The 16,912-nt window shown below is 42.0% G+C and overlaps 1 protein-coding gene across 4 annotated transcripts in view; it reads left to right on the top strand.

The window, feature by feature from the left end:
- CRACD (capping protein inhibiting regulator of actin dynamics) overlaps positions 1 to 16,538 on the top strand; it is a 132,076-nt gene extending 115,538 nt beyond the window's left edge. For 3 of the 4 annotated variants that reach the window (XM_056331945.1, XM_056331935.1, XM_056331918.1), the window contains 7 exons: positions 457 to 621; positions 3,129 to 3,197; positions 4,544 to 4,729; positions 6,407 to 9,794; positions 11,251 to 11,441; positions 12,423 to 12,588; positions 15,715 to 16,538. In XM_056331945.1, the coding sequence (XP_056187920.1) occupies positions 457 to 621; positions 3,129 to 3,197; positions 4,544 to 4,729; positions 6,407 to 9,794; positions 11,251 to 11,441; positions 12,423 to 12,588; positions 15,715 to 15,875 (4,326 nt within the window). In that variant the 3' untranslated portion in view covers positions 15,876 to 16,538. The remainder of the gene's footprint in view (positions 1 to 456; positions 622 to 3,128; positions 3,198 to 4,543; positions 4,730 to 6,406; positions 9,795 to 11,250; positions 11,442 to 12,422; positions 12,589 to 15,714) is intronic. The other variant, XM_056331927.1, reaches the window with a different exon arrangement.
- The last annotated feature ends 374 nt before the right edge of the window (positions 16,539 to 16,912 follow it).

Below are 16,912 nucleotides of genomic sequence, written 5' to 3'. Positions count from 1 at the left end.
TTTAGGGGCTGAAGCAGAAAAATGTTGCCTACTGGGGCAGTTTTAGTTTCTCAGTGTATGCTCGGCTCATCATCTTATTTCTTTGCAACAGTAAGGCTTTGGTTCTATAAATAAGTCTTAACCTAGGACATAGATTAAAAAAAGAGAAGGAATGTTTTGAAATTCACAGTAAGTCTGCAAAAGTTGGCAACACTGACAAGAACTCAAGTTGATCATCCAAAATCAGAAATCATGTGTTAATTCCTGACCTTGATCACTTTGCAGGGAGAAGGAAAAGGAGTGCCCACCATATTGCAGCAACATGAGCCTCAAGTTGATTTTTATTGTCCAGAGTCAGAAGTTGCCCTGGATGCTTCTGTGCAGCTTTCAGGTGGAGAAGTGGCACACGCTAGATTTGGCTTGTTTTGCTCATGATATAAATACCTCTTTTTTGGTTTTTCTTTTCTTGTTTTTCAGCAACAGTTGGCCAAGAATATAAAATTTGGGCAGCCTCCGCAAATGACAGTTTCTGTGAGGACCATGGGGGAGGCAAACGGCAGTGTAGAAGAGGATGTGTTGCTCAGTGGCCCCATGGAGACTGAGACTCAACAGGACGCAGTGATCTCAGACAGTAGCAATAAAGTAAGCACTTTAAATTGATGTATTCATGGCATTACAGCAGTACTAGTTCACTGGGGCGTAGCAGGTGTCTCAAGTGAGGCGTAGCTGAGCTCAGCAGGCAGGGTTATGTGTGTGGGATCTCTCAGCTTGTGCTTCTCGGACTGGTGAGAAGCGTGTGCTCCTGGCATGCTGAGCCATGTCCCACAGAATTACCAGTGTGAATGCTTGCTCTGAACTTCCAGCAGCGCAGACGTCACTTGCAAGAAGACAGGAAAATTTTCTGAGACAGAAAATGACTTGAAATATGGACTTCCCAACATGGAAACATGGCATTAAATGGGAAAAAGGAAAGTAATTGCAAAATGAGAGGAGTCTGGAGCCTAAATCTGTAAAATCCTGGGTTTTGAAGGTAAATATCCATATTTCTCATGTAGAGGAACCAAAGCCATAGAAGGGGGAGAAGCATTTTGAGAATACTCCCTAAATCTAAATGGCCAGTATAATTCAGATAAATCTTCATGGATAATTTGAATAATTAGACACCAGGAACTGTGGGCATTCAGGTGTCCAGAAGGGTCTTCTTCAGACAGTGAAGAAACACAGTGAGTGACGGAAGCTCTTTGGAAATTCCCTAAGGCGAGACTGGTTCTGTGTGTAGCTGGGATGGCTGAAGGGAGCGTGGGGGACAGAGGGACATCCTCCCCTGCCTGGCAGAAGCTGACTTTGTGCCGGGGAGCCCTTGGGGAAGGCTTGCAGCAACCCACCGTGCACATGCAGCCCTTAAGATCCTGGAGGGACACCGGGGCATGAGCCTCTGCTCGCGTTGATTAACTCTAGCACTAGCTGTGTGAAATGCAAAGGCAGTAAGTGTCTTCTGCAGCTCATGCCTATATTCAGCCAGACACACAGAGAGTAGATTTATGGCTGAGGTGGCCCAAATTCTTCAGTCTGTAAAGAGCAACATAGCTTCTCTGTGACCGCTTCCTTCGTGGCTGTGGTTGGATCTGTCAGGGAGCCAGGCGTTTAGGTAGGACCTGCACACTCGCACCTGTCCTTCTGCAGTCTGGAAGGATAAAAATGAAGCCGAAGTAAGGTACATTTTTTCTGCTTCACAAATGCTCCTTTCTGAAGCAGTCAAAGTGAATCAAGAGCATCCTGCATGCTTCAGAGCACAAAGACTGCAGTGGGACTGTGGACAGGCTTTGGCTATGCACTGTGGTACTAGCCGAGGCTGAGGCCAACATAGATTCTCTTCACACAGCCTTCTTGCTTCGTCCTTCAGGAGACCCAAATGTCACCTCATGACCTCCAGCTTGAAGGAGAAAATAATTCAAGCACTTAAAAAAACCACTAGAGTATCTTTGTGTAATAAAGAGGGATTCAGTCCTTACCACCTACTCTTTTAAATAATAATTTTTGAAAACACAATGAATGCCCCTTTGCGTAATTCTTTTTCCAAATACTGAAGGAGCAAACATCCCTGCTCAGAGGATATTGCAGACATAAACAAACCAATGCTACATGCACAGGGTCAGCCAGACCAATAGGTACGTACCTTTTTTCTTTCTGTGCACTATTTATTACCTGCTTTATCGGAGATTTTTGGTGCACGGCAGATTGCCTGGTTTCTGCTTCTGTCTCCGCTGTTGACGTTGTAACTCCTCTGTATGTCTATCTGCATAGGTCCTGGGGGACAGGGTGGCTTTTGTCAGGAGCTGGTGGCCAGGACCACATAGTGCTGCTCTGCTTTGAGCAGGTTTCCTGTGTGGCTTTGTGACTTCTGATTTTCCTGGCTGAGTAACTTGGATGGATGGCAAGAGTTCTGGGATTCATTTAACCTGTATTTGTAAAGCTCGTTTTTCAGGCTAGCACTAGCAATCATGTGTACCCGGCGTAAGGGGATTCCAGCATTTATTCGGTTATAAAGTAATACTGTGATATAATGATTAAAAACAATGTTTCCGGGTGTGATGAATTCTGCTTCAAGCCCTGCACCTTAAAAATCCCTCCCTGTGAGATGGCTTGGAGAGGGGAATAGCTAAGGAGTCCTAGTGACGGATGGGTTTCGATTGTTCTGGGCAGGTGGTTTGCTTTGTGAGAAGAAGAGCTGCCAAGAACATGGAGTTGAAACTCCTTGCAGCAGAGGTAATGCTTGATCAGGTTCCTGTGTTTTTTCCTTAGGCGTAGGTCAGGAGATAATAAAGTTGTTAAGAACTGATTGAAATCCTGCAAAGCTGTGCTCTTTCTTTTGATTTGAAACCTAGTTATCTTGTTAAGGAAGCATAAATGTTTTGCCTTTTGTAGTGTCCTGTAGCAGCAACTGCTTCTGTATAGATAGCAGTGATTCAAGGAGCAGCAAAGAGAAACAGCATTTAGGAACAAAAATATTTTATCGCTCAGTCGTGCAGTGACAGGAAGCAGGGTAAAAATGCTACCGTAACATGCATGGTTTCACAAGTCCTTTGAACCATATCTATTAGATCCTGTACATTTTAATATCTATCTGTCATAATCTTCCTGTTTTCTAGTCCACTGACTCTCCAGATTTGTTGAGAACAATGAATTTGCCTGGAACAGGACATGAAGTGGAAGAGAAGGTAAAAAAGCTTTCACACTTTTACACTTTTTTTTTTATTCCAGTTTGCACTGAGTTGCTTTCTGATTTTAGTTATTAGAAGCCTGAAAATCAGTTTTTGCTTTAATACACATTTTGTTGTTTCATTGATCGTCCAAGATTTTGTGAACATTGTGCAGTTCTGGGGCTAGTAAATAAGCAATAACTAAGACTGAGAAATCTGTAAGAGATGATTGCAGGAAACGGCAGAATTCGGTCTCTGCCAGTCTAGCAGCATTCCTGCATTTGATGTATTAATCATAGAGCCATAATTTTCATAAGTACTTCTACTACGTTGTTATGCCTTCATGTAATTCAATAAGCATATGCATAATGTTCCATCAGCTTTTAAGTAATTGGTTCCCTGATTAGCATGTGTTTAACCTCGTAAGATTACAGAGCTGCCCTGAAAACAATGTGTGTGATTTTCTTTCCTTACAGAAGATGTTTTCTCCCTTCTTTTTTTTTCCTGTCTTCTTTTTCCACTTGGATTGTGCCAAGTACCAGTCTCAGGATGATAGCTTGGTGACTTACAGGAGAGACTGATGACAGGCTCACTCTTACACATCTAGACATACAGTTCCACTGTATTTATTCATGAGAGGAGTCTCACTAAATCACTTTGTTTCTATTTGCACTTTTCTGAACAAGAGAAAAAAGCACCAGTCAAAGCCAGTATTGTCTTATTTCATTTGTTGCTGTTCTTTGGTTCTAGCTTGGACAACTCCATGTGACTGTGGAGGGAAGGTTTTCCACAGGCACTGTGCCAGTCTGAGATCCAATACCATAGTCATCTCCCATGCAGACAGCACAGCTCTGTACCTGTTCTATTATAATGATTAGATAAGTCAATCTGATTTGCTCTGGCCTAAAGTGTATAATCTAAGTTATTTAAAGATGTAGTTATTTTTTTCACAGTAAGCAAGCTTTAAAATGTCCCAGTGTTTGCTGTTGCTTAAATCTCTGCCTCTGCCCTTCCCATTCCCAACAACTTCAGAGTGGAGCTAAACTGTGGAAAAACTTCAGTTAGAATGGTCTAACTATTTTGTAAGTGAAAAGTATAAAAACACGTAGCACTGGCAAAAGGAAAATATTACAACTGTAACCTTCAATGTCCAAAGTTCATAATTTGTATAATGGCAAAGTAAGATTTCAAATCTTTTCAGCAAATAACTCCTTTGAATTCAAACCTGGAAAGGCACCTTCCCTGCCCCTCCCCACCAGCCCCCAGCCCACCACCCCCACCCCCGGTGTATGTATTATTTATTTATTTATTTATTTAAATGGAACAAATACCTTAATAATAGTTCCTTGTGTTTGTGATACAAGCAGGTCCCTCCAGTCAAATCATCTCGGCCTAAAAGACAATTTTCCTGTTCTGGCACAATTGAAACAATCAATTTGGATGCAGTTCCCCAGGCTGTTGCTCGTCTAGACAACAGTGCAGCTAAACACAAGCTTTCAGTGAAGCCAAAAAAGCAGAGGATGTCAAGAAAGCACAAGAGATTAACAAAGGTATTGAATCACGGGTCGAACAGTGAGAGGAGGGGGGTCACTTTTGAAGCTGGGTGCAAAATAACTGAGTGCACCAGCAATAACTATAGACAGAGGAATGTCTTAAGACGTGATTAACACTGTTAAAGATAGATATTGCAAGCTTCTTCAACAAATCTCATGTCTTAAAGTAAAAAATAAATAATAATGCATGCTTCTTTCATTTTGTCTTGAAATTGAGATAGAGACCTAAAGATGAATCCCTAGCTGGAGAAAAGATGCAAAGAAGTTTTCATATAGCCAGTTGAGACAAATGCTACTTACACCTGAGGTACTTCCACTAGAATTTTACATTGGGAGAGTTTTCTGATCCTAGTTTTCCTAGTAAAGATATTTAGGCTGCAAAGGTCGGAAGAATATCTGCCACTGTTAATGCTGCTCTGGTATAGGCAATCAGATAGTGCAAAATTTGTCGGGGAAAAAAATTAGATTGTCTAAAACTGTCATGGGTTCTGACAGTGATAATATTTTTGTCTTATAAGAAAGAATAAGACTTAGGTGACACAGCTCTTGCTACAGCTGTAGAGAGAATTATCAGAATCTAGCTTTGTACACTTACTGCGTGGCTGTTTTGGTTTCGATCCTGACATCTTACTAGTGCTTATAAATGGGACAAGGCTACTCAACTAATACAGGGTTCAGGAGAGGCCACTGTCTTTTCTTCCACACTATTGTATTTGCATTTATTACTCTTGCAGTGAGGAAATTAAATTTAAACTTCTTGTTTATACAGAATGTTTAACTGGAGCCAAATGATGGCTCAACAAATGATAGCTGGACTGGGCATTAGGTGAGCTGTTTTCCTCAAGGAAGGTGCTGGGAAGTGCTCTTCAGGTGCAGCTCATCTTCAGACTGGGTTGCTACAGAGACAAGGAGTAAGCTGTGAAGAAGGTGTGAATTCAGTTTGTTGCAGGTGTTGCACCCACCTGCCAGGGCTGTAGGGCAAACCAGTCAGCCGTCAGCACGTCCCTGGCACGGCGCAGTGCAGTGCTGCTGGGGAGCTCTGGGTACTCTGTCCGTGCGTGGTCCCACAGTTCCTGCAGTAGAACTGGAATCTCAACCCAGCTAATGAGGACAATACCCTGGCTCAGGATTTGTGAAAAGCAACCAAATTGTGTTTCCCTGAGCAATGTTCTTTCCTGGCTAGCACTGCAGAGCTCCCCTCTGCAGGCAACAGCTTCTGTCTCTGCAAGTAACAGCTAGATTTGCCACAACAGAACTGGCAAAACAGTGTCCTTAAGCAGGTGCTAATTATTTCAAGCTTAAAGGATAGAGTTTTAAGTAGTAGAACAGGCATATGAAACTTGTGCTCTGTTCCTTGGGCTTCTGTAAATTTGAAACGGCAGGTCTCGATCTAGGTAAGCTCATGTACACTGAATGGCAATTCAGTATTCAGCATTATACTGTTATCACTGTTGGGATGTTTGATTTCTTTTAAAGGCTATAATCTGAATAGGTGAGAGGCATGGGATCTATGACGATGTGATCCATAAATCAGGGTGGAGGTGCTGGCTCTGGATCTAAATAATTATTAAAAAAAAAAAAAAGTTGTTTTGTAGTTGCAACTGATTGTTCACTGTAGAGAATAACAAGCCAATAGCAATATTCAGTAACTCCAAACTTGTCTTCCAATTTTAGGGATCACAAAGTTTAACAATAACAGAATTTGAACCAGAGGACCTAGAAACTCAGCTGTATGGAGACATACACCCAGGTTATAATGGACACATCATAGCAGACAAGCTAATCCAGAACAGAGACGAGCAGAAGCAGCTTCAGCTGGCAGAGGAGAAAAGAATTGAAGATCACTGGGGGATCTTGGAGGCTGAAAGGATAAGACAGATTGTAGAAATGGAAGAACAAAGAGAAATGGAAGAACAAAGATCCCAAGAACTTGAGCAGATGCAGAAAGAGCAGGAGAGACGGCGTGAAGAAGAGAGGAGGCAGTATCTCCCTGAAGGAGAGAAATCTTTGAAAATAGAAGAGCAAACATGCCATAAAGAGGAGAGAAGACTGCTGGAGGCTGAAAAGAGGCAAGAGCTGAAGGAGCAGAGGCGCCAGGAACTGGAGAAGCAGAGGCAGAAGGAGTTGGAGGAACAACAGAGACAAGACCTGGAAAAGCAGAAGCGCCAGGTACAAGAGGAGCAACAGAGACGAGAGCTGGAGGAGCAGAGGCGCCAGGTACAAGAGGAGCAACAGAGACGAGAGCTGGAGGAGCAGAGGCGCCAGGTACAAGAGGAGCAACAGAGACGAGAGCTGGAGGAGCAGAGGCGCCAGGAACAGGAGGAGCAACAGAGACGAGAGCTGGAGGAGCAGAGGCGCCAGGCACAGGAGGAGCAACAGAGACGAGAGCTGGAGGAGCAGAGGCGCCAGGAACAGGAGGAGCAACAGAGACGAGAGCTGGAGGAGCAGAGGCGCCAGGAACAGGAGGAGCAACAGAGACGAGAGCTGGAGGAGCAGAGGCGCCAGGAACAGGAGGAGCAACAGAGACGAGAGCTGGAGGAGCAGAGGCGCCAGGCACAGGAGGAGCAACAGAGACGAGAGCTGGAGGAGCAGAAGCACCAGGAACAGGAGGAGCAACAGAGACAACTGGAAGAGCAGACGCACCAGGAACAGGAAGAGCAGAGACGTCAGAAGTTGGAGGAGCAGAAGCATCAGGAATGCGAAGAGCAGAGGCACAAGGAGTTGAAGGAGAAAAAGAATCGAGAGCTGGAGGAGCCGAAGAGGCTAAAGCTGGAAGAATTAAGGCAACGTGATGTTGAAAAATGGTGTCAAAAGGAAGAAGAAATGAATGGGCTGGTGGAACAAAAAGAACTTAAGGAACAAAATAAGGAAGAAAAACATAGACAAGAGCTAGAAGAGCTTCAAGAAGCTGAAATAAAACTGAAGCAGGAGAAAGAAGCTGAGAGCCTCCAACAACAGAAGAAACAGGAGGAACAAAGGCAGCGTTTGAACGAGAAAGGAGAAAAGACAGAGCAGGAACAACCCCAGCAAGTAATGGATAAGAAAAAGAGATGGGAAGAGCAGAGAAAACACAAGCTCACAAAACAAATGCACTTGGAAAGTGCAGATGGTGTGCAACAAGATGAACTGAAGCAGCAAAAGGAACAAAATGAACAAGAATGGAACAAACTGGAAGAGCAGAAGCTAGACATAGAGGGACAAAATCTTCAGCAAAACCAACAAGAAAAATCCCTGGAACAGCAACAGGACAAGGATCAGTTGTGTTCAGGAGGGGCTGATAGGCATCCAGTAGAGGAGAAACTCCAAGGAGGATCAAGATCCCCAAAAATGAGCCAGCCAGAAAAAGGAAATAGAACAGCAGAAGAAGTTCTAGCCCAGAAACTGAAGAGAGAAGTTGAGGCTCAGGAACAAAAGCGAATAGGGGAAGAACTTCGGTGGCAAGAGGTAGATGAAAGACAAACTGCATCCAGACCCTTCACATTTCAAGTGTCTTCTGGAGATAAACAGATCATATTTCAGAAGGTGAATCTGAGTCCGGTCATGCCCGTCAAAGGAGCAGGACTCTCTTCTCCAGCCATGAAAGACTGCAGGATGCACACTGGCACCAAGGGTTCTCACACACTGCCGTCATCTGTGTGTGTACCCCATACAGCTATTTTGGTTACCGGAGCACAGCTGTGTGGCACAGCAGTTAACTTGAACCAGATAAAGGACACGGCTTGTAAATCGTTACTTGGCTTAACAGAGGAAAGAAAAAATTTGGATATTCCTTCACCAGAGAAGGCCCAGAAAAAGAAACAGGATCCCAAACACAGTAGCAGTAAAATGAAATACGCCCAAGAGGCACTGAACAACCAGGCCGTGCTAGCTGAGTGGGCCTCTATCCGCTCCAGAATCCTAAAGAACGCAGAAAACAGCAAATATAACGAGAGAGACCGAGTAAGTGTCTGCAGACACAGTGATGACTGGACACCCCGAGGACGAAGTGCTCCCCACGGCAACTTGAGGAAAACCCTCTCTGCAAATGCCAAGTTCTCCATAACACCAGCATGGCAGAAATTTTCAGAAGCCTCAAGAAGCAATTCAGATGCTGAGAATGTAAGTGCGGCAAAAGGCAATGAAACAGTGGCTGTGGGGAGAATCGCTGGCTCATCTGCTGATTCAAAGGAAGATGTGACTTCCACTTTTAAGGATAACTTAGCTGAAAGGGCTAAAGAGAAAATGGAAACCCGTAGCGAAATGACAGACAACACAGAAGGCTGTAAATTTGCAAAAGACCTTCCATCTTTCCTTGTTCCAAGTTTTCCTCATTCTCCAAGTAAACAATTACCCCAGCCAGAATCTCCTGGTGCTCCGGAAAATCAGCAGAATAACAGCACAAAAAAATCAGACAAACAAGCACCAAATGGAGAAGAAAATGTTTCTCCTTTTGGGATAAAGTTACGGAGGACAAACTACTCTTTACGTTTCCATTACGATCAACAGGCAGAGCAAAGGAAAAAGAAAAGATACAGTGCAGGAGATAGTTTTGATGGCGTGCCAGACCCACTGGTGACAACAGAAGGTGAGAAAGAATCCTCTGTTTTTGCTCCACAAGAAAGTACACCCCCTGGCATGGGGACAGCCAACATCCCTGGCAATTTCAAAGACTCAAAAGACTCTTCAGTTACTGTGGTGGAGATTTCCCAACAAGCGGGCATGCCAGTGGTCCTACCAGCCACCAGCCAGAGCGCTTTACCCCCTCATGAAAAATCAGCCTGCAAGTCACTGTTCCCACAGAAACCTGCTTTAGCTCCAAAGCCCACCAGCCAGACACCACCACCATCTCCTCTCTCTAAAGTGAACAGATCACACCTCGCCGATAAGTTAGGGCAAAGGCTGGCGAAAGCTGAATCAGAGGGTGGCTGGAGAAAAGAAGACAGAGTAAATGCAGTGCACCCCACACCATCCAATGAGTACAAAAATGAAGAGGAAGAAATCAGAGAAAAGAAGTCGTTTTTCCCATCTATAAGTATTCCGTGGAGAGAAAAAAATGACAAAAAGCCTGAGCCACTGAAGAAAGGTATATATTTTTCAAAGGTCATTTTTAGCTCCTGTCTGCATTTCTAAAATGAAATACTGGAGGTCCAGAGGAAGACATTTGGTCTTCAGCTATAATTTTTATCTGACATTGTATTTGTGGAGTACCACTACTTTGTTTAGGGTTTTCTGAATGAATGGGACTTCCCACCCCCACAACTTGATCCGGAAACACACAAACAGGGTGACCAGTGCGACCTGCTTTAAAAAGTTAATTTCAAGGAGGTAGCTGAAGTCTGTGTGTGTTTTCCTTGGTAGAGATGTTACCTAGCTAGTCAGAGGATGGACTCTTGTGTAATGGTGTCATCAGAGCAGAGGGAGTAGTTTTTATAATTTACATTATGTTGTTTCTTTTTTTAGGCAATATTATCTAGCTTAAAAAAATACTAAGACCTAGGTTCCCTTATAGTGCCTATCCTGGCCAAATTCTCTGTCTAACCCAATACAGCTGGACACAGGAGTCTGCATTTCAGAGGCACTCTTCAGTAACAGAAACAATTACAGTAGCCACAGTGGCTCTTCAGAGGAGGGTTAAAAGCCCCCGTGTACTAAAACAGTATTCTGTACAAGAGGAAAAATTCCCCTTTCGGTGTAAGGACGCTCAAAAGAGCAAGGCAGGAATTCAGCATTTTATTAGGAAATCCCAATTTTTTTCCATTCTTGAATTTTGCAAGCATCAAGAGACTTCTAAAACCACATCTCAGTGGAACTGCTCCTCATTTTTTCCATTTTTTTACACTTTTCCCTTTCACGTCCATTTTTAAATGAGAATTTATGAAAACCAGTTGGAGGCACAGCTGCCAGCCCAGCAGAGCCTGGGCCAGTTGGGGGTCTCTGTGCTCACTACCTCTGCAGCTTGGTGCTGCTCCCTGCCACTCACAGCTCTATACTGGGTGCTAGCCCCGATTTCATGCAGGGTACAGAAAGTGAAACACTCAAATGACAATATATTTAAAAAAAAGAATTAAGAGGGGCTGCATTTACAGGAGTACATCATTTCAGCCCCCTTCTTTTGGCCAAAGTTTGGACACTCCTTTTGCCTTAATTCCGGCTGGAAAACCAGGGAACTGCAGTATGTAGTGGCTGGATCCCTTTTCATCACAGTTATAAACAATCAATGCGTATGTATCACTTTCACTTAAATATCTCAGACAGTGTAAATATTTGTAGTAAATAAAGCTATAAGTGTTTGGGGTAAAAAAAGGATAAATTTGGACAGCTGTATGAATGTGTTGAATTAGGTCTTATGTTGAATTAGGTCTTATTCTTCAGGCATAAAAACTGTTTCGGGATTTGACATACGGTCCACAAGGTCTGTGAATGGCACGGCAGTCAATGGGCTCAGCTCCAGAGTTTTCACAAGGTAGGGAAGTTGTACGGGTTTGCTTTAGCGAAGAGATATACATTACTCAACCAATTCTTGTCATGTTTTCTTTCAGAAAAGCCTGTCCTCCAGAGCAGGCATTCTTTAGATGGCTCTAAATTGATGGAAAAAGTCGAAACTTCACAACCGCTTTGGATTACATTAGCACTGCAAAAGCAAAAGGGATTTCGAGAGCAGCAAGCTACAAGGGAAGAGCGGAGACAAGCCAGAGAGGCGAAGCAAGCAGAGAAGCTGGCGAAAGAAAATGTAAACAATCTTTAGAAACCTGCCCATTATTACTGCTGATAACCTAATTATAACTGTTAGCTAGTTTTATTATGAGAAAGGTTTTTTTGGTTGGTTTGTTGGGGTTTTTTTAAAATGTTTGGTAGTAGTAGTCTGAAAGTTTGGAGTTCCCTTTTGCAAAAATGAGGCCTTCAGGAGAAAATAGTGTGCAATAGTGTGACAATTGTTGTGTAAACTCTGATGCCTTAATATCATGTGGTAGTTAACGGCAATCATAAGCATGACCACTGCACATATTGTATGCAATATGGCTCTTTCAAAGCTTGAGTAAGTTGTTAATCCTTAATGCTTGAGGAATAACAGCTGGCATGCTCACTTACAGGTGAATATAGGTGAATATTAGTGAGTTTGAATTTATTTTTATTGTAACATGTATTATTTGGATAAAATGCAGATGAAAGAAATGAACCACCACGTGAAACATCCAAATGCCTAAAGCAGGATGAATAGCTATTTACTATCTACGGTTTTCTATTAGTAAGGAAAACATTTCTTAAACACTGCAGAAGTGATGCTACACAAACAGTGATGCTGTATTTAGATACCACAGATGGTAAAAAAGGGAGATAATATTTTGATGTTTGTTATGAGACCTAAATTTTCTGATGAACACATGCATAACTACAGACATAGATAATTGGCAGAAGACAGCAGTGGGTGTGAAGTGCACACTGTTTCAGTGCTGTTATTTAACAGGTAGGGCTGGCTCAAATTGTTCAACATTTTGACTGAAATGAAAACATCACAAATTTATGAGTTGTGGGGTTTTTTACAGTCTCTATTGACTGTTAGTTCTAGAAATATCAGACTGTTTTGATCCTTTGCCAAAAAGGAAGGTTAAGGAAAGGACAGGCAATGAATGAAAGCATCATGTGTGACATCTCTTACTTGTAGCCATTGCATGACAGTTTCTCATTTAGCACTTCTCCTTCTCTGTTCCAGGCTGCTGTAAGTAATCAGTCAGAAAATAAAAGCAGCAGCAGCAAAACAAGTACACTGCAGAAATCTACAACTCAGGAAGGGGAGAAGAAAATTGAGACCGCTGTTTCAAGACTGGAAAGAAGGGAGCAGCTGAAGAAGTCAAACACCCTTCCAACTTCTGTGACAGGTACAGTGAGAGATTCAGATTTACTCTAGGAATAATGCACTCAGAAATGGTATTGCATTTTTTTGAGAAGGTGAACGAGTGATTTTTTTTCCCCCCTTATATATGGGAATGGGTGATGAGGCACTGAACAGGTTTGCCCTGAGAAGCTGTAGCTGCCCCACCCCTGGCAGCGTTCAAGGCCAGGCTGGATGGGGCTCTGAGCAGCCTGGTCGAGTGGAAGGTGTCCCTGCCCTCGGCAGGGCGGTTGGGGCTGGATCACCTTTAAGGTCCCTTCCAACCCAAACCATTCTACGATCCTGTATTACCCTTAAAATTACAAATGCATTTGCTTTCAGCATGGAACAACACAACATGTCCCTGTCTCTCATGTGCTGGCTGTTATGCTGTAAGTGCATCATTTTACCAGGTTTTCACCAGGTTCCCCAGGTTGTTAAGGCTGCACTACTTCATTTCCTTACATTTGCCCTGGTTCAAGTTCAAAAAATCAGGCTATCTTCCCAAGCCATATCCAACACTATTTTTGGAACATGACTAATGCACATTAGAGAGGTTTGATTTACTATAAATCGCAATTGCAGTGCTGTTTTGCCTTTAGGTTGGGTGTTAGCACAAAGGGGGAATGATACTTAACTTCTACAAAGTGTATTTGTGTAGGAAACGAAGCATATTGTGCTCCCAAACCTCCCAGTTTGCTAAGGAAAAATACTCACCCCAGAATATTTGGAATGAGTATTTTCATTTCATTCAAAAATGCACAACCCAGTCAATTCAGTTGAAGGTAGCCTGTCGCTTGGAATGTGGGACTTCTACCTCCCAGTCAAGTATTTGGTATGGAAGGCTGGAACCAGAACCTACTACTTTATCTGTAACTTCAGTTAAGCTGAAACAATTCATATTCAAAAGGCAGGTGCATTAGAGTAAATACTTCCCCAAAAGGGCACAATATTTGGGGTGGTATAAAGCTGTTATTGAAATAGAAACTTGCCTAATATTTCCCTAGCCAACATGAGTCCTAGGCAAAAGGTTCTGGGGAATAGTACAGATAGGTGTTGAACAAACCTTTTTACAGGTTGCACAGTAGAGTGGGCTTCTTTGAAAGTAAATACCTATTTCAGCCGAGTCTATTTGGCACCACTGCAAGCCAAGAACCATAGAATGCAGCTACTGAAAGCAATGACATAATTCATTTATCTGATGTGTAATAGCAACGGCTGACAGTGCCACTCCTACATTACGGACTGTTGAGAGCTGAACAACCCCTGCACATGCCTGTGTTCAACTGGTTCAGCAGCTGTACGTGCACACTGCAGCTGCACGCCTGTGCAGATATCCCTCAGAACTTTACTTGCAACATCTTGGGTTAGACTAGATGATCTTTAAAGGCTCCTTCTAACCCAAATCATTCTACTGTCTCAAATAGAATGCCCAAAACTTTCATGCTGCCTGTTAGCCTGCTTCCAGTGTCCAAACTGGCCTTGGAGGCAGGCAGCTGGAGCAGCTTCACAGTATTCCTGTCAACCTGTAACAGGGCTCTATTGTAGCCCTGCCCCAAAAGATTCAGTAGTGTGAGGTTATGCTGTACATGGTCAGATCTAGCAGAAATCAAACTCTAGCACGACAGAGGATGCCAAATTAGATCAAAGAAGGGCTAAAACCTGATTATCCTTAGTCGAGCTGTCTGCACTAGAACACCTGAAACTAGAGAGTTTCAGAAGGAAATTCAGGAGGAATTAATGTAAATTAAAAGCAGAGAACTTGTTGATTCTAAAGGAAATAGTGACTGGATGTCCATGTGATTACTGGCTACATTTGTGGCCAGGTAGCCATTATCAGCTACACAAATATACTATATACAAGTATCTATTATGGACGATGACACCAGTTTGAGTTTCCCACAATTAGGAGAGCACTATGGCAGGAAAGCAGGCCAGAAATGTTTAAAACAAAAGTTTGCTGAGTCGTGCTCTAAGGACATGAAAAAACCACCCAAAACCTGAAGAAGTTGGTATAATTCAGACTTGCACTTGAGTCTTATACAACAGGAACTGATAAGAGGGTATAACCTTTAAAACAGCATCAATAAAAATAATTAGCTTTTCAAAGTGTCTGTCTACAGTAATAGCTGCTGCTACTGTTCATTTGCTTATAGCTAAAAATACATGATTAAAGATGTACTAAAAAGAAAAATAAACAATTACTGCTATCCATGCACTTTTAAAAACATTCAAAACCTGAAAGTGAAATGCAACTAAATGTAACTTGGATTGAACCTGTACATTTAACAAAAAAAAGCTTTTTGGCTCATAAAAAAGAAAATGTGTAAGGTGAGGAGTTATTTTGTAACCATGGTTTTTGGAGTTACTCCATAGGTTTCAGATAGGTCTAATTTCTATCCAGGTTGCCTTCAAGGGCATTCACTGTCTCAGAATTAAACAATTTTCCCACCTGACTTCTACAATATACTTCTACAGTTCTGCTCTGTGAAGTTGCTTGTTAGAAATCAGGTGCTTATTAGACACATTTTCTTGCTGAGACAGCTATTTGTCTTAAATATTCAGTTTTCAGGAAAATGTGACAAACAGCTATTGGAGAAACCAGGTTTGTTTCTTCTTCAGGACAGTCTCATGGGCATGGTTAACTGAGGCAGAAAACTAAAGGACCACTTTAGTCTCTGTGTTTATTTAAGAACCCTAATCTGAAGAGAGAATCTAAATCCTCCTGAATAGTTGGCTCACGTGTTCAGCAGCTGCATTACCAAAGAGAAAAAAAAATAATCCAGCTTTATTTCCCATTGTCTGCCACATTACAGATGTAATTACAATGGTTTATGTAAAGATGACAACTAGCAAATTGGAAATGTTTTCTCTGGATCTCACACAGACTAAAAATTTTGTCCCTATTTTTGTGTTACTTGGAGTCACCTCTGAAAAAGGAAACTCAGCTTGTCCTAACTTATTTTGCAAATACAATAAAAAGTAAGATTTAACTGAAAGGGTTGGAAATAAATACCAAGTTTTAGATCAGAACATCTTCACAGAAAAGAAGCCAAATCTTTAGAATCCTGCAACAACGCAAAAGGTTCAACTAATGTTTTCTCTCTTTCCCTCCCCACCCCATCAAAAACAGTGGAAATTTCAGATTCTGTTCCACCTGCCACACTGGCAAAAGAGGTGGCCAAGAGGTTCTCTACGCCTGATGCTAACCCTGTGTCAACAGAACCTGCCTGGCTTGCATTAGCCAAAAGGAAAGCAAAAGCCTGGAGTGACTGTCCACAGATCATAAAGTAAACTGTAAACTTACATCTCTACTGCTATTGATTGCTTTCTTTTTATTTATTCAGCTTTTTACACATGACAAAACTGAAAATGCATGTATTGAAGGACTGAAAACTGAACTGATTACCATTTTGCTCTAGCTCACTGTAAAGTCTACTCAACTCATATACTCCATTGCTTTGACAAACAGCTAAATAAGGTCATGGCAAAAATTTCAGAGCCAGACTCTCAAAAACTTAAAAATGCTCAGCTATTGGACGAAAATTTTAGCGAGTATCATAATAAGGGCCAGAACTTCAGTTCAGAAGCTCCTTAAATTCTGTGGGTATTCGGTTCTGAAATTTGAGATCTCTACAGTTAAGTGGAGATCTTTTTTTTTTTTTCTCCTCCAATGCTACATTGTTGAAAATTAAAGGCAAGATGCATGTTCCCTTCTCTTCTACCTGAATTTTTTTTAAGTGTTAAACTGTATGAAATGTCAGTTCTGTCTGCTCTTTGAAAGCTTCTTCCCTAATGAAGAACTTCAGGAGATATCATACTACCTGCAAATGCTAAGTAGAAAGTTGGTACCATCCAAGTATTGAGATAATTTCTTTTATCACAGGATTAATACATTATGTCTATATTCCCTTACTCCTCGGAAGAAAACAATTAATCCTACTTTTTTTTTTTTTTTTTTTAAAAGAAAGTAGTAATTTAAACAAAAATGTGAAAGAAGCCAGGGAGTTGGTGTTTCTTCTAGTCATTTAAGTGCATCACTGTTTGTGCTTCGCCATATTTAAGATGCATAGAGACAGTGATTGTAGATTACAACTTTAAATCAATCGACCTGAATTAAAATCAGTAAAACTTCCTGTGCTCATGTAGCTGTAGAATTTGTCTCAGTAAGTTCCCACAGGAGTAAGACTTGCAGAACTGAAGTTAACTGAGAACGGAAAGCTAAGTCAGTGAGAGTCTCAGGAGTTTTAACTCTGCATTCTTCCCGATTTTACTCCATGTGCAACTTCAGGTAGTTCAGGTAACTTCCTGTACTTTGACCAATACAGCCA

This window comes from Falco biarmicus, chromosome 1 (genome assembly GCF_023638135.1).
Source record: "Falco biarmicus isolate bFalBia1 chromosome 1, bFalBia1.pri, whole genome shotgun sequence".
In the NCBI taxonomy this organism is placed as follows: Eukaryota; Metazoa; Chordata; class Aves; order Falconiformes; family Falconidae; genus Falco; species Falco biarmicus.
The sequence above is the reverse complement of the archived record's forward strand: the minus strand, read 5'-3'. Positions and strand labels throughout refer to the sequence as shown.